Genomic DNA, 21,908 nt, shown 5'->3' with positions numbered 1-21,908 from the left:
ACAAACTATAGGCACTAGTGTTGCAATTCTTCACCATGTGTGGCTTTGGTCGACTGGGTTCTTGGGCGACTTCCAGTCCACCCTGATGGACAAGTCCTTCAACGGGTCTTGATTGACTTGAAACCAGACTGACTCTGCCCTTTAACATTTCCAGGAGAGTAGGGCTACTGCTCACTCTCTGGGTTCTCTGCCTGGTCTAGCGGCCTCATCCCTTCCATCATTCCTTTTGTGGCTTTGGCTGAGGTGTCCCTTACTGTCAGTGTTAGAAATGTGGTCTCTAGTTGGCAGTCGGTTTGCACCCTGTCCAAGTAGGGATCCTCACTCTAGTCAGGATAAGGGAGATACCCGCTCAGATAACCCCTGCTCACCCCCTTGGTAGCTTGGCACGAGCAGTCAGGCTTATCTCAGAAGCAATGTGTAAAGCATTTGCACATAACACACAGTAATAAGTGAAAACACTACAAAAGGACACCACACCAGTTTTAGAAAAATAGGCAATATTTATCTGTGTAAAACAAGACCAAATACGATAAAAATATCCAACATACAGTAATAAAAATATGAATGCTGCAAGATGTACTTAACAATACAGTTCCTTGAAGTCAATAAGTCCACCTGGGGCTATCACGGCGTCGTGAACAACAAAACCAAAAGTTCAGGCTGGCCTCGGCGTCGCCGGCCAGCTGCGGTGTCGGGAAGACCCACAAACAGTACCTTGGATTTGGAGGCCGTCGTGATCCTCGCGGTGAGCTCCGGAGAGCGGTGTCGGTTCTGGAGTCTGTGCAGGAGTCATCTGGCCCTTGAAGTCACGCACCTTGGGGATCGAACTCCGGGCTGATGAAATCAGGTGCACTGGCGGGGATGGCGTCGGGCTGCGGTTGCGAAGCGGGACGATGCGACATGCGGTGCCCACAGGTCTCGGTGCAGGCAACGGCTCGGTGACAGCGTCGAGCGGCGTCGGTGAGACCAGGGCTGGGGTGTGAAGCGGGGCGGTGCAATGTGCGGTGTCCACAGGTCACGGTGCAGGGAGCGTCGTTGTTGTTGCGGAAGCGCTGTCGTCTGTAGGCCCAAGCCAGAGGTACGGGACGGGATGGTGCTTCGTGACCCTCACAAGCAATGTCCACAGGCCACAGTGCAGGCAAGGATGCCTGGTGTAGACACTGGAGCCGATGGTGCTGGCGTCGGTGGACCGGGGCTGCGGCGCGGGACGGTGCTTCATGCTCCTCACAAGCGGTGTCCACAGGCCACGGTGCAGGCAGCGGCACCGGTGTCAGCAGGAGCGACGTTGTTGGGGATGCCCAGGCTGCGGTGTGAGCAGGTGACGCCGGAGTGCGGGGCCCACAGGTCGCGGCGCGAGCAGCGGCTTGGTGAAGTCGTCCGATGACGGCGTCGGTGAGACCAGGGTCGCGGTGCGAAGTGGGGCAATGCGACTCCTTGCGGCGTCGGCAGGTCACGGTGCAGGTCAGCGGCATCGTTGGCGCCGTCGCAGTGGTTTCTCCTCTTGGACAGCACAAAACACACAGTTCCCAGTGCTGCAGGTCCAGGAAACTGAAGTCTTTGGTGTCCCTGAGACTTCCAACAGGAGGCAAGCTCTACTCCAAGCCCTTGGAGAATTTTCTCAAGCAGGACACACAGCAAAGTTCACCCTTTGCACTCTTTTCAGGCAGAAGCAGCAACTGCAGGCAAGTCCAGCAAAGCAACACAGCAAAGGGACAGTACTTCTTCAGCTCTTCTCCTGGGCAGAGGTTCCTCTTGATTCCCGAAAGATTCTAAAAGTCTGGGGCTTTGGGTCTGCTTCTTATACCCAGTTCTGCCTTTGAAGTTTGCAAACTTCAAAGCAAAGTCTCAAGTGTTTGCAAGATCCTTCCTTGTCCAGGCCAGGCACCAGACACTCACCAGGGGGTCGGAGACGGCATTGTGTGAGGGCAGGCACAGTCCTTTCAGGTGTGAGTGACCACTCCTCGCCTCCCCTCCAGCACAGATGGCTAATCAAGATATGCAGGCTACACCCCAGCCCCCTTTGTGTCACTGTCTAGAGGAGAGGTGTGAACAGCCCAACTGTCAAACTGACCCAGACAGGGAATCCACAAACAGGCAGAGTCACAGAACGGATTAAGCAAGAAAATGCCTACTTTCTAAAAGTGGCATTTTCAAATGCACAATCTTAAAATCAACTTTACTAAAAGATGTATTTTTAAATTGGGAGCTCAGAGACCCCAAACGCCACATGTCCATCCGCTCCCAAAGGGAATCTACACTTTAATCAGATTTAAAGGTAGCCCCCATGTTAACCTATGAGATAGACAGGCCTTGCAACAGTGAAAAACGAATTTAGCAATATTTCACTGTCAGGACATATAAAACACTTTACTATATGTCCTACCTTAACCATACACTGCACCATGCCCTTGGGGCTACCTAGGGCCTACCTTAGGGGTGCCTTACATGTAATAAAAGGGAAGGTTTAGGCCTGGCAAGTGGGTACACTTGCCAAGTCAAAGTTACAGTCAAAACTGCACACACAGACACTGCAGTGATAGGTCTGAGACATGATTACAGAGCTACTTATGTGGGTGGAACAACCAGTGCTGCAGGCCCTCTAGTAGCATTTGATTTACAGGCCCTGGGCACCTCTAGTGCACTTTACTAGGGACTTACCAGTAAATCAAATATGCCAATCATGGATAAATCAATCAACAGTACAATTTCTATAGGGAGCAGTTGCACCTTAGCACTGATTAGCAGTGGTAAAGTGCGCAGAGACAATAAACCAGCAAAAACAGACCTGAAAAAAATAGGAGGAAGAAGGCAAAAAGTTTGGGGATAACCCTGCAAAAAGGGCCATTTCCAGCAGTCAGCATGTCCGACCCCAGCAGGAAACCTAGCAGTTTTGCGGGAGAGGACGAAATGCCAACCTCTCCCATGGCCAAGGTCAGTATGCATCTCAGCCCTTTGGTCTCACCAGCGCCCTCAGGAGTTCATGAAAGTTATGGCGGTAGTAGTACATCTTTGGCGATCAGGGGTGCCAGCCTTCCTCTATCTTGATGGCTGGCTGTTGAAGGTGGGATCACCCCAGGCAGTCGTCGACCACCTCCAATCTACAACAAACCTGTCATTGTTGTAGTTCACTTTAAACATGCCAAAGCCACACCTGACTTCTTCTCAGATGCCCCCTCCTTCATCGGAGCTAATCTGGGCACGGTTTGGTTTCGTGCCTTTCCCCTGGGACAGAGAGTTCAGAACAGTCAGGCTATGATCCCAATCTTTCTACCTCGGTCCTGGATTTCAGTGAGGTCGACTTTCAGGGAGTTATGGATTCCTGCACCTTGCTGGCCAAGCATGCCAGATGCTCTGGAGTGGGATCTGAAGTCCCAGTGGGCCCAATATCAAAGGGGCCTTTCTGATCACATTCAGATTTCGGAGGAGACTGCAAAAAATCTGCAGTGGTGACTACTGGACCGCGATTGGGTCAGTGGCAGACGGCTCTCTCTTCCTCACCCAGATGTGGTAGTGGTGACCAATGCATCACTTCTAGGCTGGCGCGGCCACCTGCGAGTGATGGGGATCAGATGCCTCTAGTCTCTGGCATAGTCTCGACTCCAAATCAGCCTTCTGGAGCTGAGGGTCATTCGTTTGACGTTGAAAACCTTCCTGGCGGCCATCAAAGGAAGGCTGATACAGGTGCTCATGGATACCACCACCACCATGTGGTACTGCAACAATCAGGGCGGGGTGGGGTCTCAGAACCTCTTCCATGAGGTTTTGTTTCTCCAGAAGTGGCTGGAATGCCAAGAAATATTTCTGGTTGTGAGCCACCTGGCATGCTCGTTGAATGCCAGGGAGGACGAGTTCAGCAGTTGGTGCCTAGTGGCCCACGAGTGGCAGTTACACTTGGAAGTGGTGCTTGGACTCTTCCGCGAATGAACCTTGGCTCAATCTGTTTGCCACTGCAGAGAACGCGCAATGTCAGCACATCTGGGTGTTGGTGTTTCCAAGGTGTCTCGCTCAACGATGTGTTTCACCTCTAATGGAACTCGGTTGTCCTGTATGCCTTTTCACTGATTCTACTTTTGCCCAAGTTCTCAAGAAGATCAGAACTGACTGGGCCCAAGTCATTCTAATGGCTCCAGACTGGTTACAGACTATGGTGTCCCGAACTACTGAGCTTGAGCATCTGCCTTCCGATCAGGCTGCCCTTCTGGCATGATCTGCTGTCACAGCAAAAAAATTCTGGATTCTCTAACTGACCTTTGCAATCATTATCTTCATGCATGGGTATTGATCAGTGCCTGTTTAATGCATTCACTCTCCCTTCGGAGGTAGTTGATGTCATCTTGGCACCGACGCATCCATCGACAAAAACTATACACCTGTTGCTGGGACAAGTGGTTTGGCGTGGTGCACGCCAAATTGACCCCTTCCAGGACAGATCGTCTGATGTCCTGCAGTTAGTTCTGTCCTTCCCCAGGCAAACTCTTGCTATGGGCTTGGTTACAAGTTATCTTTCGGTCTTCCTGTGATTGTCTGATCAACCTTCCTTGTTTACATCACTGGTTGTTAAGAGGCTTTTGAAAGGGTTGCAGCATCTGTTTCCCTCTTCCCGCTTTGGTGATGCCCCCATGGGCCCTCAATCTCATCCTTACTTATTTGGTGTGTACTCTGTTAGAGCCGCTGCTCAACAGTTTAGGGTTCCTTACTATCAAAACCTCAGCTTGACATGTGAGTGAGCTTCAGGCTCTGTGTGTTTATCCACCATGCACCACCTTCTTCCCTAATAAGCTGGTACTGCAAACTAGGGCATCCTTTCAACTGAAAGTTGTGATGCCGTTCCATGGTGGACAAACCATCACCCTGCCGGTGTTCTATGCTCCGCTTCACCTCTTTAAGGAAGAGGAGATACCCCATTGCTCAGACCCCAAAAGGGCTCTTAGTTTCTACATCAATTGCAGCAAAGACAACTGGGTGGATGATCAACTCTTTGTGGTGTTCACAGGATATAGGAAATTGGTCCTTGTTGCAGTTACACCTCCCCCCACCCCCCCAACACACACACATACTTTTTGCCTGATATTGATGCTGACTTGACTGAGAGTGTGCTGGGATCCTGCTGACCAGGCCCCAGCACCAGTGTTCTTTTCCTAAAAATGTACCATTGTTTCCACAATTGGCACACCTCTGGTACACAGTTAAGTCCCTTATAAAAGATACCAGTGGTACCAAGGACCCTGTGACCAGGGATGGCCCTTGAGGGCTGCAGCATGTGTTATGCCACCCTAAGGGACCCCTCACCAAACACATGCACACTACCATTGCAGATTGTGTGTGTTGGTGGGGGGCAAAGTCGACATGGCATCCCTCGCTGGGTGCCATGCCCACAAAACACTGCCTGTGGCATAGGTAAGTCACCCCTGTAGCAGGCCTTAAAGCCCTAAGGCAGGGTGCCCTATACCACAGGTAAGGTCCATTCTTAGACATTGTAAGTGCAGTGTAGCCATATTAAATATATGGTCTGGGAGGTTGTCATTATGAACTCCACAGCTCCATAATGGCTTTACTGAATACTGGGAAGTTTGGTATCAAACTTCTCAGCATAATAAGCCCACACTGATGCCAGTGTGGGATTTATTTTAAAAAGCACACAGAGGGCATCTTAGAGATGCCCCCTGTATTTTACCCACTCCTCTAGTGTAGGATTGAATGGTCTGTGCCAGCCTGCCTCTAGCGGACAAGTTTCCGACCCCATGCTGTGAGGACCTTTGTGCTCTCGGAGGCCAGAAACAAAGGCTGCTCTGGGTGGAGGGGCCTCACAGCTCCCCCCTGCAGGAACTGTAACACCTGGCAGTGGGCCTCAAAGGCTCAGGCCTCCTGCTACAGTGCCCCAGGGCAGCAAGTTCGGCGGGAAACTTAGGAAAAAGAAGGAGGAGTGACCACTTCAGCTGGGACCACCCCTAAGGTGTCCGAGCTAAAGTGACCCCCTCCCCGCAGAATCCTCAATCTTAGTTTGGACGACAGGGGAGTGGACACAAGAAGGGTGTAGCCACCCCCAGGGATAGTAGTCATTGGCTAATACCCTCTGCCCCCTGTAACGCCCCTAAATCCAGGATTTAAGGACCTCCCTGAACCCAGCTCACCAGATTCCTGGCAACCTGAAGAGAAAGAAAAAGGACTGCTAAGCTGAAACCCCAACAGTGAATAAGGAAGATGACGACTGACTCGGCACCAGCCCTACCGGCCTGCCTCCTGCTTCAAAGAACCTGCACAAGAACAGCAACACATCCAGCAGGACCAGGGACCTCTGCCAATCTCCAGAGGACTGCCATGCACCCAAAAGGACCAAGAACTCCCATGGACAGCGACCCTGTAGAAGAAGAAACAAGACCCAGGGACTCCAGCACCACTCCGAATGCGTGAGTCTGGACCACTCTGCACCCGATGGCCACGGACCTTGTCCAGGTGGCCCAACTGACTATAGAGGATCCCCAGGCGATTGTGTGCTAGTGCCCACCCTGGATTGACCTCTCCACCCCTCCACAACGACACCTGCAGAGGGAATCCCGAATACCCTCCCCTGACCGCAAAAGCTCCGGACGAAGTTATCCGACTCCTAAAAGACCACTGCACCCGCAGCCCCCAGGCTTTGGAGAACCCAATCTCCGGTGCAGCTACATTCAGAAGGCGGCCCCTCTCCCTGCCCAGCCTGTGGTTTGCCCAGTGCTTAATTTGTGCTTGTTGTTTCCGGTGCGGAGCACCAGCGCTTATTTTTGAGGGCTGACACTATTTTCTTCTGCCTCAAACGTTTACTGCGAGCAAAAGATACATATAGGAAAGACTGAGGAAGAGAAAAACAAAAAAGCGTCACAATGGGGGAAAGCAGAAGATGCAAGAGTGAGCGGAGGGGCAGGGAGTGGCATTAAATGGATTGAAGAGGCCCGAAATGGCTTCAGGATGACACTGCCTCAGTATTCCGTGTTCGCACATTTAATTGCAGCAGCCGTGTGTTTAAGAGAAGGGCTTTGGGCACTGACACATTTTTATTTACAACTTAAGCACTGGGTTTTCCCCAGTTGACACCCTGGACCTCGCCTGCAGCATCTGAGTGACCCCCGGGGCCTCCTCATAGAGAACCATTGGAAACCCAACCACATGTTTGCACCCGCCCGTCCCAGTCTCTCTGAAGGTGTGTGTTTGGTGCCAACATGTGGCCCCCCCACCAGTGCTCCTCTAAACCCCCCATATCTGCCCTCTGACGTCGCGGGTACTTACCTGCAGGCAGGCCTGATTCCTAATGCCCCCAATTTCCATAGGAGCTCATGTTAATTTTGCCTCAACTATGACCTCTGCACCTTGCTGGTGGTGGGTGTTTGGGGTTAACTTGAACCCCAACTTGTGGAATTCCTAACCCCCGCAGACTGGAAATGTAAGTCGAGTACTTACTTGGAAATCGTACTAACTTTTCTTCCCCCCCCCCCAGGAACTGTTTATGAAAATTGTACTGTCAGCTTTTGAAATAGATAATTTCCAATATTTCAAAAACTGTATAACGTATTGATTTCAAACACAGTACTATTGATATATGTGTGAAATACAAATCTATTGAAGTACTTGCCTGCAACTTGAATCTTGTGATTCTAGAAATAAATTAAGAAAATATATTTTTGCTATATAAAAACCAGTGGTCTGGAGTTAAGTCATTGAGTGTGTGCTATTTCTATTGTCTGTGTGTTTACAACAAATGCTTTGCGCTACCCTCTGATAAGCCTAACTGCTCAACTGCACTACCACAAAAGAAAGCATTAGTATTATCTATGTTAGCCTCTATTAAGCCTTTGGGGAACCCCTGGACTCTCTCCATACTAGATCTCATTTTGATATAGTATATACAGAGCCAGCTTCCTACACAGGAGTAAAAAATAGTGAGGCTATACAGAAGCATGCCATCTCACAGCAGAAAGGTCGGGTTCTCCACCCAGCCTTCACAATCTCCACCTTCATGAATGGAGATTGAGTGGCACTAGCTGAATGCCTTCGATCTCCCTCCGGAGGAAGTTGTGGTCATTTTGGCAGCCATGTGTCCCTCATCAAAGACTGCTTACACCTGTAGCTGGGACTAGTTTGTGGTGTGGTACGGCACATACCAAATTGACCCCCTCTAGGCCCAATTGTCTAATGTCCTGCTGTTTGTTCTGCCCCATCCTCCAGCCCCAACAAGGCCTTGTTTTGGGCACGGTTAAATGTTATCTTTTGGCCTTCCTGCGAATGACTGATCAAACATCCTTATTTAAATTACCTTTGTGTTGAGGTTTTTGAAAGAGTTGGTGGCAGCATTTGTCTCCAGCTTCTCATTTTGTGATGCCCCAAGGGGACCTCAGCCTCATACTTAATTGGTGTGTACTCCGTTCGAGCCACTCCTCAGCCGTTCCTTATGGGTCCTCACCATCGAAACTGTGTTCCTATGTGCCATCGCCTCAGCTTGATGTGAGTGAACTTCAGGCTCTATGTGTTCATCCACAACACGTCACCTTTGTCCCAGATAAGTTGATTCTGCGAACTAGTGCATCCTTTCTACCAAAAGTAGTGACACCATTCAACGTTGGACAAACCATCACCCTGCCAGCATTCTGTGGTCTGTCTCACCCTTCTAAGGAAGAGGAAAGACTCCATCAGTTGGACCCCAAAAGAGCACTCGGTTTCTACATTGATTGTACCAAAGGAAACTGAGTGGACGATCAACTCTTTGTGGGGAATCTTCCAGATTCCTCAGTAACCCTCCTCGTTCTGTGACTCAACTCTTCCCATTAATAAGATCCAAGTCTAAGAATCTGCACACTGCTCTGTCAGTTTGCTTTTGGGGTTCTATTTCTGGGGCTCTATTTCTGGGGCTTTGGACAGTCTCGAAAACAACTGACATCTGTGTGCAGGAGTGGTGCCTATATAGGCCCCTCATGTTACTTCCAGAGTGGAACAGCATCATTGCGGAGCCACACAGCACCACCTTCCTGCATGCAGAGGTACTATACAAACGTTTCTGGATCTAGTCTGACACCTGAGGAATGTTCAAAATGTGAGGAATCTACAGCTACATAGTCTGTACCAGAAAGAGCATTACCAAAGGTAACTTGTTCAAAAGGCACATCAGAGCAGTCATTGTCATCTCATCCTAATTTAAAGCATGGCCACTGGAATTACGTGATTCTGCGGCAGCACAAGTTCTGCATAGTTATGGATTTGCCACATTATCCATCATCTGGTGCATAATCTTACAATTTTAACAAAAAAGGTTGTCTGTAGTTCAAACAGGTCAAAAGTTACTAAAAATGTGGCAACGTGCTCCAGTGTAGTGGAAGGCCCTCTACAAAGGTTGATTGGTCATCTTTCAGGTACTAATGAGATGAAATCTTTGCCCAGGGTTACCATCTGTAAAAATTGCCAAATAAGGAAGTAATTCTATGACAAAATGTGCTGCATTATCTTGCATAATTTCCCTTTTCTTGCCACATAATTTGATCCTTCATGCCTCATACTTTGTTCCTCCCCTGCCACACAATTCCAGTGTCCCTGATTTAAAGTCAGTGTCCTTGCATGTGCATGTCAGAGAGTCGGAACTCTATGTGCAGGTTTTTAGGGCGCAGCCGTAGCACTGACTGTTTTTGCTCATAGTCATACTGTGTCTGTTCATCCTTAGGTATGTCGTGGAGGATGGAAGCATGTATGCTCGCTCTGCTAAGCAGGCTGTCAGGGACTCCCGTGGAAAGTCCCATAAGCCAGGTAAAGGAAAGAGCTATCAAGAAGTCCTCGATGACCTAGAAGAGCAGATGAACTCCTCCCTGCACCTCGAGGATTCTCGAAGGGTCAAAGACTCCATCCCAGATCAGCAGCTCAGTTTTAAACAGCTCTCTGCTCGATACGAAGGTAATTGTGTGCAGGCCGAAGAGCATCATTTTTATACTCCATTCATAAACACTTTTTTACTTATACCTTTTTAATGCTTTCTACATTTACTTACATCTTTATTTCATAAATTAGCAAATGGGCCCCATGCTTACTATAACACAAGTATGCACCGAAGGGGCCGAAGTACCAGATTTTCAGAATAGTAACACTAGAGAAATGTACATACAATAAATGTAAGTGGATCTCATTTAACCTGAAACTCTGGCACGGGCCTGGCCCTCCTCGGCCTACTTTGGACGCCAATGTTCTAAAATATGCGTTTTTATTTTTAATCAATGTGTTATTTTTAAAGCATATGACTTTACACTGGAGCGTGTCTGAACGGCAAGTAGTTTTAATGCATGGTCTCCCTTAGAGTCATAAAGCTAATTTTTGTTGCTCAAGTTTCAGATGGAATAGTAACTGGGTTTCAAGAAATATTTCAGTGAAGTACTGCAAGTTATCATCTAAATAAAGGAAGTGTTGGGTGCTTTTTGTAATTTAAACCGCTATCCTAGTATCCCGCTAGCACACAACTACAGCTGAACCTTTCACGGCATTATACAACCGTGCACTGATATGCTGTATACTTGGGTTGTTTATCAATATGTTCTCATCATAACTTTCTGCCAAAAACAACACATGCGGATATCTCGAACTCAACAGATTAGAAAGAACGTACCACACACATCTACTGAGCAGTATTGATGGGTTTTAGCATGCTACAAACATGTTCACAATTAACACAGTCCCAGCTAGGACCGTTGCTGGATGTAATGGCTTCCCAAAACAACAACAAACTCCAGCTAATGCCCCCTCATAATCCATATATACATATTAATTATTTTAAAACACCTGTTACAAAAGGACAGAACACAAATACACCACTGATGTTGCAGCTCATAAACTTATCCAGGCAAGTAAATGCATCCAAAATATCATAACATATACGTTCTACCTTAAGCATTTCTATACCGCAGGGTCAGTATAAAGCCTTCATCCCTCTCCTTATGTTAAAAATAAGTAACACAGAACGCGTTTAGGCTGATATTCAGTGGCCATCTTTTAGGACTGCACCTTTTCCTGCACTTGGCACAGATGCTTATATGCACAGTCTGATGTGCAAACACATGATGCCTAATATTGAGCTTTTCTGTTACTTATCGTACAAAGTAAATATTTCTGATGCACTACAGATATTTACACTTGATTGTGTTTGGGAATTTATTCGTTTTCCTAGGCTACACAACATACTTTGTATCTATTGTAAAGTTCTAATGGGACTGTGTGAACTATTATGGTTTCTTTGAGGCATACTTCACTTACGTTTTAATAAGTGACCTGTATTAACTTTGGAGCTTTATAAAACACACATTGCAGACTGCTCAGGGCGCTACAAGGCCATGCCAACGGCGCTATACAAATGTTAATAGCATAGTTAGTATCTCTCAGTAGATTTCTCGTACTCAGTTTACATACATACTATTGGAATGAGAACAGCATATGGAGTCTCAGCTTTACACTGTTCCCCAGGTGGAAGAAGGGTTATGTTAAAAGTAAAATATTGTGTTCCTTTGACCTCACACACGTGTCCAGATCCTCCCTGCCATCACCAGCTGCCCTTTTTAAACATTTATTACATCCATATTTTTGTTAAATGCATTAACCCTTCGAAGCCGCCTCATTTTGCACTTCAGAGCTCTATTCTTGTACACAGGAGCAAAGAAAAAGAGGTAAAGAACGCTTTCCAGAGAAACACCGAGTGATTAAGATTGAGTAATTTCCGTACACTCTTTTGCTACATGAATCTTCCTACCGTAGTTGGAGGGTATGATCAGGTGATGGTCGTAGGCATGCAGTTTACATGCACCGAAGATGTACTGCACCAATGAAGCCCAGAACAGCTGAAACATTGTGATTTTTGGATAAGGATGTGGCCTAGCAGATGGTTCTAGAAAGCTACTTTCTGGGGTTGGTTCCGGATGGTTTCCATAGGGTTAGTAAATCAATCTAACCGCACAAATAATCTAAAACAATGCTGTAATAGCCCTGGAAAGATTTTCAATCGCCTCATTTTTGTTGTCTAAAAAAGTCACCAATTTTGAAAGAGGTACAGTAATCACACAGCACACACTAAATACAATACAACATTAATACATAACTAAGAAGCAAGGTTTATTGATCAAAACGTTTCAGAGAAAAATCATTGCTCTTGGATAAAGATTGGTATTAAATCCAGGGACAAGGTAAAAAGAGATCACTGATTCTTGGAATGCCAGTAATCTGCTTGTTGTGCACGTTTTCTCAATTTTCATTTTTTTACTCGAGGGCTTCAGGCATCATATTGAAGATAAGATCAGGGAGGCCGCTGGTGATAAATCTTTGCTTTTAGATTTACAAGCCTTTTTTACTAGAAGGTCCCGAATGTCATACAAGGACACCTAAAATATATGTTCTGATAATTAGAAGCTGCTGTAATGCTAAGAACAGTAGCTGGGACAAAGTACACCTCTGGTATATATTATAGGGATATTGCAGATCACCTCGGACTTCCATGAGCATACAGAGGATTGAGGACAGAGGAAGAATTCCTTTTATAAGGTCATTGCACTCTGAGGTGACATGCAAGATCCTTTTAACATATGACTCTTGGTATTGTATTCCTTATAATATATGTTTACACAATCATCTTTTCTCTTTCATATGAACAATATAGTATGTTTGCAGGCTTGAAACATAAAAGCAGAATTTTTTAGTGCTAAATTTAACATACCAGAAAATAGTTACTAATTTATTGCAGAAAGCTATTCGAATTTCTTTAATGTAAATCTGATTAAAAATGCTGTAGCTCAAAAATTTTAAATATATGTGGAAAGATACATCTTTCCAGTAATGACACATAGCGTGCACAACATATGTTAGGGCTGTGTAGGGGCATGGGGTGGTAAAGGCGTTCTTACGATTTTGTGGTTGGTAGGGGTTGAGGGTGGTAAGGGTATCTTTGGGTTTTAGGGGTAGTTAAGGGTATTAGGTGGTAAGGATATTTTTAGGGTTTAGAGGTGGATAAGGGAATATGATGATAAGATTATAAAACGCATTGGTAAAGACCTATGTTATTAATAATAAGCTTTTTTGTTGTAAGTTGTAGCTTGGTGACTAGTTGTGCAATATAAGTTACTGAAACTCTGTTAATGTGTTATAACTTCTTTTTTAAGAAGGACAATGCATTGTGCTGTTACTGGTGGTATTATAAAGTGGGGAGATTAGTTAAATGCGGTAGTACTACGAATGGTGGCAGAGGTGTGGCAACACATGTAATTGCTTCTGTTACCATAAGAATTCAAGCTCAAGCGCTAAGGTTACATTCTAGCCATTAAAAGAGTTTGCTGGTTGTGGGCATCAATCTCAGAAATCCGTATCGAAGATAAAGGTTGATGGTTGAATCCATAACAGGCAGCTCAGTCTCTCATCCTTCTGAGGTTGATATAACTAGTACCACCGAGATGGGTAAAGTTACCCTACTACCCCACAAAGATAGTAAAGTCTAGATAGGGGATTCTGCAAAGACAACAACTGACTGCAAAGCACTGAAGACGGATCCTGGACCTGAGGACCTGTAAAGGAAGAGGACCAAGTCCAAGAGTCACGCAAGTGTCCAGGGGGGGCAGGAACCCACTAAACCCCAGATGAAGGTGCAAAAGAGCTGCATCCGGGTGGAAGAAGCCGAAGATTCTGCAGAGTATGCAGAGTTGTTTCCATGCAGAAAGACCGCAAACAAGCCTTGCTAGCTGCAAGAGTCACGGTTGAAGATAATGGGTGCTGCCAGGGCCCAGGAAGGACCAGGAGGTCGCCCCTTGGAGGAGGAGACAGAGGGGGTGCTCAGCAACAGAGACAGCCCACGCAGAAGCAGGCAGCACCCGCAGAAGCACTTGAACAGGCGTTCAAGACATCTGAGCACAGCGGTCGTCTCAGCACAACAAAAGAGGGTCCCATGAAGTCGGAGGTCAACTCAGCGAGTTGGGCAGTGCAGGACGGAGTGCTGGGGACCTGGGCTGTGCTGTGCACGAAGGAAGTATTGCAAAAGTGCACAGGAGCCCTAGCAGCTGCAGATCACACAGTACACAGGATTACTGTCTGGTGTGGGGAGGCAAGGACTTACTTCCACCAAATTTGGACAGAAGGACCACTGGACTGTTAGGGTCACTTGGATCCAGCTCCTGTGTTCCAGGGACCACGCTCGTCAAGATGAGAGGGGACCCAGAGGATCGGTGATGCAGAAGTTTGGTGCCTGCGTTGGCAGGGGGAAGATTCTGTCAACCCACAGGAGATTTCTTCTTGGCTTCCAGTGCAAGGTGAAGGCAGGCAGCCCTCCGAGCATGCACCACCAGGAAACAGTCGAGAAAGCCGGCAGGATTAGGCTCTACAATGTTGCTGGTAGTCTTCTTGCTACTTTGTTGCTGTTTTGCAGGCGTCCGGGAGCAGTCAGCGGTTGATCCTTGGCAGAAGTCGAAGAGAGAAGTGCAGAGGAACTCTGGTGAGGTCTTGCATTCGTTATCTGAGGAGGAACCCACAGGAGAGACCCTAAATAGCCCTCAGAGGAGGATTGGCTACCTAACCAGGTAAGAGCCTATCAGGAGGGGACTCTGACGTCACCTGCTGGCACTGGCCACTCGGAGGCCTCCATTGTGCCCTCACACCTCTGCATTCAAGATGGCAGAGGTCTGGGACACACTGGAGGAGCTCTGGGCACCACCCCTGGGGTGGTGATGGGCAGGGGAGTGGTCACTCCCCTTTCCTTTGTCCAGTTTTGCACCAGAGCAGGGGCTGGGGGGGTCCCTGAACCGGTGTGGACTGGTTTATGCAAGGAGGGCACCATCTGTGCCCTTCAAAGCATTCCCAGAGGCCAGGAGAGGCTACTCCTCTCAGGCCCTTAACACCTATTTCCAAAGGGAGAGGGTGTAACACCCTCTCTCTGAGGAAAACCTTTGTTCTGCCTTCCTGGGACTGGCCTGCCCAGACCACAGGAGGGCAGAAACCTGTCTGAGGGTTGGCAGAAGCGGTAGCTGCAGAGAAAACCCCAGAGAGCTAGTTTGGCAGTACCCGGGGTCCATGCTGGAGCCCCGGGGATGCATGGGATTGGCACCCCAATACCAGATTTCGCTTGGGGGGACAATTCCATGATCTTAGACATGTTACATGACCATGTTCGGAGTTACCATTGTGAAGCTACACATAGGTATTGACCTATATGTAGTTCACGCGTGTAATGGTATCCCTGCACTCACAAAGTCCAGGGAAATTGCCCTGAACAATGTGGGGGCACCTTGGCTAGTGCCAGGGTGCCCTCACACTTAGTAACTTTGCACCTAACCTTCACTAAGTGAGGGTTAGTGTAGGAGGCTGGACTGGCTTGTAGTGAGTACCAAGGGGTACTTACACCTTGCACCAGGCCCAGGTATCCCTTATTAGTGTATAGCGTGTCTAGCAGCTTAGGCTGATAGATAATGGTAGCTTAGCAGAGCAGCTTAGGCTGAACTAGGAGACGAGTGAAGCTCCTACAGTACCACTAGTGTCATATGCACAATATCATAAGAAAACACAATACACAGATATACTAAAAATAAAGGTACTTTATTTTTATGACAATATGCCAAAAGTATCTCAGTGAGTACCCTCAGTATGAGGATAGCAAATATACACAATATATATGTACCCAATACCAAAAATATGCAGTATAGTATTAGAAAACAGTGCAAACACTGTATAGTTACAATAGGATGCAATGGGGACACATAGGGATAGGGGCAACACAAACCATATACTCCAAAAGTGGAATGCGAACCACGAATGGACCCCAAACCTATGTGACCTTATAGAGGGTCGCTGGGACTGTAAGAAAACAGTTAGGGTTAGAAAAATAGCCCACCCAAGACCCTGAAAAGTGAGTGCAAAGTGCACTAAAGTTCCCCAAAGGACATAGAAGTTGTGATAGGGGAATTCTGCAGGAAAGACACAAATCAGCAATGCAACAACGATGGATTTCCAAACGAGGGTACCTGTGGAACAAGGGGACCAAGTCCAAAAGTCACAAGCAAGTCGGAGATGGGCAGATGCCCAGGAAATGCCAGCTGTGGGTGCAAAGAAGCTGCTACTGGTCAGTAGAAGCTGAAGATTCTGCAGGAACGACAAGGGCTAGGAACTTCCCCTTTGGAGGACGGATCCCTCACACCGTGGAGAGTCGTGCAGAAGTGTTTTCCTGAAGAAAGACCGCCAACAAGCCTTGCTAGCTGCAAATCGTGCGGTTAGGGTTTTTGGATGCTGCTGTGGCCCAGGAGGGACCAGGGTGTCGCCAATTGCGTCTGGGGACAGAGGGGGCGTAGAGCAAGACAAGGAGCCCTCTCAGAAGCAGGCAGCACCCGCAGAAGTGCCGGAACAGGCACTACGAAGTGGAGTGAAACGGTGCTCACCCGAAGTCGCACAAAGGAGTCCCACGTCGCCGGAGGACAACTTAGGAGGTCGTGCAATGCAGGTTAGAGTGCCGTGGACCCAGGCTGGACTGTGCACAAAGGCTTTCCGCCAGAAGTGCACGGAGGCCGGAGTAGCTGCAAAAGTCGCGGTTCCCAGCAATGCAGTCTGGCGTGGGGAGGCAAGGACTTACCTCCACCAAACTTGGACTGAAGAGTCACTGGACTGTGGGAGTCACTTGGACAGAGTTGCTGGATTCAAGGGACCTCGCTCGTCGTGCTGAGAGGAGACCCAGGGTACCGGTGATGCAGTTCTTTGGTGCCTGCGGTTGCAGGGGGACGATTCCGTCGACCCACGGGAGATTTCTTCGGAGCTTCTAGTGCAGAGAGGAGGCAGACTACCCCCACAGCATGCACCACCAGGAAAGCAGTCGAGAAGGCGGCAGGATCAGGATCAGAGTTACAGAGTTGCAGTAGTCGTCTTTGCTACTTTGTTGCAGTTTTGCAGGCTTCCAGCGCGGTCAGCAGTCGATTCCTTGGCAGAAGGTGAAGAGAGAGATGCAGAGGAACTCGGATGAGCTCTTGCATTCGTTATCTAAGGAATCCCCAAAGACAGAGACCCTAAATAGCCAGAAAAGAGGGTTTGGCTACTTAGGAGAGAGGATAGGCTAGCAACACCTGAAGGAGCCTATCAGAAGGAGTCTCTGACGTCACCTGCTGGCACTGGCCACTCAGAGCAGTCCAGTGTGCCAGCAGCACCTCTGTTTCCAAGATGGCGGAGGTTTGCACACTGGAGGAGCTCTGGGCACCTCCCAGGGGAGGTGCAGGTCAGGGGAGTGGTCACTCCCCTTTCCTTTGTCCAGTTTCGCGCCAGAGCAGGGCTGAGGGGTCCCTGAACCGGTGTAGACTGGCTTATGCAGAAATGGGCACCATCTGTGCCCATGAAAGCATTTCCAGAGGCTGGGGTAGGCTACTCCTCCCCAGCCCTAACACCATTTTCCAAAGGGAGAGGGTGTAACACCCTCTCTCTGAGGAAGTCCTTTGTTCTGCCTTCTTGGGCCAAGCCTGGCTGAACCCCAGGAGGGCAGAAACCTGTCTGAGGGGTTGGCAGCAGCAGCAGCTGCAGTGAAACCCCAGGAGAGGCAGTTTGGCAGTACCCAGGTCTGAGCTACAGACCTGTGGGATCATGGGATTGTGCCAACTATGCCAGGATGGCATAGAGGGGGCAATTCCATGATCATAGACATGTTACATGGCCATATTCGGAGTTACCATTGTGAAGCTACATATAGGTAGTGACCTATATGTAGTGCACGTGTGTAATGGTGTCCCCGCACTCACAAAGTCCGGGGAATTGGCCCTGAACAATGTGGGGGCACCTTGGCTAGTGCCAGGGTGCCCACACACTAAGTAACTTAGCACCCAACCTTTACCAGGTAAAGGTTAGACATATAGGTGACTTATAAGTTACTTAAGTGCAGTGTAAAATGGCTGTGAAATAACGTGGACGTTATTTCACTCCGGCTCAGGGCCAGGACTGTGTAAGAATTGTCAGAGCTCCCTATGGGTGGCAAAAGAAATGCTGCAGCCCATAGGGATCTCCTGGAACCCCAATACCCTGGGTACCTCAGTACCATATACTAGGGAATTATAAGGGTGTTCCAGTATGCCAATGTAAATTGGTAAAATTGGTCACTAGCCTGTTAGTGACAATTTGAAAGAAATGAGAGAGCATAACCACTGAGGTTCTGATTAGCAGAGCCTCAGTGAGACAGTTAGTCATAACACAGGTAACACATACAGGCACACTTATGAGCACTGGGGCCCTGGCTGGCAGGGTCCCAGTGACACATACAACTAAAACAACATATATACAGTGAAAAATGGGGGTAACATGCCAGGCAAGATGGTACTTTCCTACAGTTAGACATATAGGTGACTTATAAGTTACTTACGTGCAGTGTAAAATGGCTGTGAAATAACGTGGACGTTATTTCACTCAGGCTGCAGTGGCAGTCCTGTGTAAGAATTGTCTGAGCTCCCTATGGGTGGCAAAAGAAATGCTGCAGCCATAGGGATCTCCTGGAACCCCAATACCCTGGGTACCTAGGTACCATATACTAGGGAATTATAAGGGTGTTCCAGTGTGCCAATCAGAATTGGTAAAATGAGTCACTAGCCAGCAGTGACAATTTTAAAAGCAGAGAGAGCATAAACACTGAAGTTCTGGTTAGCAGAGCCTCAGTGATACAGTTAGGCACCACACAGGAAACACATATAGGCCGCAAACTATGAGCACTGGGGGTCCTGGCTAGCAGTATCCCAGTGACACAGGCAAAAACAAACAGACACACAAGTAAAAATGGGGGTAACATGCCAGGCAAGATGGTACTTTCCTACACATAGGTACCCACTACAAACCAGGCCTGCCTCCTACACATGCTGTACGTATATCGCCATCTATGTTGGGCTCGGAGTGTTACAAGTTGTTTTTCTTCAAAGAAGACTTTTTTTCGAGTCACGGGATCGAGTAACTCCTCCTCTTGGTGAAAGTGCACATAAGCATCAACTCATTTGTTAGTTTGTTTTCTTTCTACTGTCTGGTTCAGACGTGTTCCCTCTCGCTCTGGGATTTTTGGTTCAGAAATTCTCTACTCTTTCAAACTTTTCTCATACTGCCGGTATTGTTTTGAACACAGTTTCCTTCTGTACTCAATCTAATAGTACAGTCGGGATCAAGTAAACGCCCTTTCTGGCGCATGCACCCTCTTAGGGCCTCTTCGAGCCTACTGCATCATAGGCTAATGGATCGGACTCCATTCCGACTCTGTCCTTATTGCCATGGCAAGTTTCCATACACCGACCAGCACTTGGTGTGTAATCTATGCCTTTCTCCAGAACATGGAGAAAAAAGCTGTGAGGCGTGTCGGTCTTTTTGATCAAAGAAAACATTATGCGATCGAAGGTCAAGAAGATTGGAGATGGAGTCGAAACTCACAGAGTCCACCACCAACGTCTTTGTCGAAGAGCAGGCACAAACGCCAGTTTCAATCCCAGAATCTGAATCCGAGCAGGATTCAGAGGACGACAGCCAGGCAATATCAGTTGCGTAGTATGTGAGTAAACCTGCCCCAACACCAACAATTAAAAAATCAGGCAAGGCCTTGGGTGCATCACTGCTTTTAAGCCATGGGTCCACCCGGAAAAAAATAATCGCTGGCTTACCCTTGGGTTCGGCGCCGAAAAAGGCCAGGCCACTCCCTCAACAGGCTACCATGTCTGTTTTGGTGTTGGGGTCAAGCTGATAAATGCAAGCCTCCACCTTTGAACCGAGTCGACGTCCAACACCATCGGATCTGAAAAAAGCACGCTCTGCTTCAGAGCCGAAACCTTGGCTGCCAGCTTCGGACCCGAAACACCTCGGTCCAACTTCAGAGCCAAAAAACAACATCTTACACAGAAGAAACTGGGCTTTCGACTCAAATTAAGCATATGCCCAAGACATTTACCAAACATTCCTCTAAAAGCACAAAACATGCTTCATAACATCAAATGGAGGAATCAGACATTCAATCCATTTTGGAGATTATGGACAGCAAACAAAGGAGAATTCAAATCGAGAAAGACTGGAAAAATTATTCCTTCTCCGCCACCACAGACTAAAAGGAAGTTAGCATTTAGGAAACTCTGGATACTGCCCCACCACCAGCAAAAATCTACAAGCAAAAAGAAAAGCCAAAACCAGTTGAGCTTTCTCCACCACATTCACTGCAACTTTCCTTTTCACCACAATCTCTGACTCCACCACCACCACCTTTACCATCACACTCTCACACTTCCTCACAAGAAGAAGAAAGGGGTGATTCTAGTTACACCATAGATCCATGGGATATGTACGATTCAGATCCTGTCCCATCTAACGATCCGGATTTGTATCCCAACAGACCATCTCCACCTGAGGATAGTACAGCATACAACCAAGTTATCTCCAGAGCAGCTGCATACAATGGAGTACAAATGCATGTAGAACCTTTAGAGGAGGACTTTATTTTCAATACCCTGTCCTCAACCCATAAGCAATACCAGTGTCTACCAATGCTTCCTAGGATGCTCAAACATGCAGACAACATTTTCAAAGAACCAGTTAAAGCCAGGGTTTTGACACCACAAATTGACAAAAAATACCACCAGATTCTATTGTGATCAGTTCAGCCAGGAAGTGTGCCAATAGTCAGTCTTCTGGGGAAACTCTCCTTGACAATGAAAACCTTAAATTTGATGTGGCGGGAAAAAGGGTACACAAGCAGCCAACCAACGGCGTATTGCCAATTCCCAGACCCTGTTAGCAAGATACGACAGGGCATGTTGGGATGAGATGCAAGAATTCTTGCAATATCTCCCCAAAGAAAACCAAAAAAGGGCGCAGCAAATTGTAGAGGAAGGTCAGGCCATCGCAAATAATCAAATAAGGTCTGCTCTAGATGCAGCTGACACTGCAGCTAGAGGAATTAATACCAGCATTACTATTAGGCGACATGCATGGTTGAAGTCCTCCAGTTTCAAGCCAGAGATACAGCAGGCTGTCCTTAATATGCCATTTAATAAACAGCTTTTTGGACCAGAGGTGGACACAACCATAGAAAAACTCAAAAAAGATTTAGACACAGCAAAAGCCATTGGAGCTATTTATACCACGCCATTTTGCGGTTCCTTTCAGAAACCGCAATTTAGGGAAGGATTTAAATCCCAAACTACAGAGGCTTCCAACTCCCATTCAAAGGAAGGCTACCAGTATACCGCAAAGGGGGGCATTCAGAGGCTCTTACAGAGGACTACATTTCAGGTCCAGAGGTAACTTCCCAGCCTCAAAGGGTGCTTCAACATCTACAAAACATTCCACAGCACCATACATCTCTTGTGGGAGGAAAACTGCAACAATTCCATTCTCACTGACAAAAACTTTCTAGAGATCAATGGGTACTCTCAATTATGCACAATGGTTATTGCCTAGAGCTCATCTCTACTCTTCCAAACATTCCACCTCGTTCTCGCAGACTCTTTCCAGAACACACTATTCTACTAAAACAAGAGGTACAATCTCTACTACTCAGGAGGCAATAGAAATAGTTCCCATTTCACAGAAAGGTACAGGAGTATATTCCTTATACTTCCTTATACCAAAAAATGGTTGGTTCTGTAAGACCCATTCTCGATCTCAGGCCTCTAAATCTATATATCCTGTCAGAGCATTTTGACATGCTCACTCTACAGGATGTCATTCCCTAGCTACAAAAACAAGACTACATGACATCGTTAGACCCAAAGGACGCTTACTTCCACATTCCTATACACCCAGCTCACCCCCAAGTACCTAAGGTTCATAATAGCAGGCAGGCACTATCAATTCAAGGAACTACCCTTTGTGGTAACAGCAGCACCAAGAGTGTTCATAAAATGTCTAGTTGTAGTTGCAGCATAACTCAGAAGGTAACACATACATGTCTTCCCTTATCT

General features: G+C 47.4%; 1 protein-coding gene across 1 annotated transcript in view; it reads left to right on the top strand.

Moving 5' to 3' along the window:
- Positions 1–21,908, top strand: part of DHX57 (DExH-box helicase 57) — a 531,935-nt gene that overhangs the window by 281,508 nt on the left and 228,519 nt on the right. Inside the window, exon 12 of the mRNA XM_069235106.1 lies at positions 9,683–9,909. Coding sequence (XP_069091207.1) covers positions 9,683–9,909 — 227 coding nt within the window. The remainder of the gene's footprint in view (positions 1–9,682; positions 9,910–21,908) is intronic.

The sequence above is a fragment of the Pleurodeles waltl genome, chromosome 5 (genome assembly GCF_031143425.1).
Source record: "Pleurodeles waltl isolate 20211129_DDA chromosome 5, aPleWal1.hap1.20221129, whole genome shotgun sequence".
NCBI classification, from domain to species: Eukaryota; Metazoa; Chordata; class Amphibia; order Caudata; family Salamandridae; genus Pleurodeles; species Pleurodeles waltl.
Note: the sequence above shows the minus strand (reverse complement) of the source record. Positions and strands in the feature narration are given on the sequence as shown.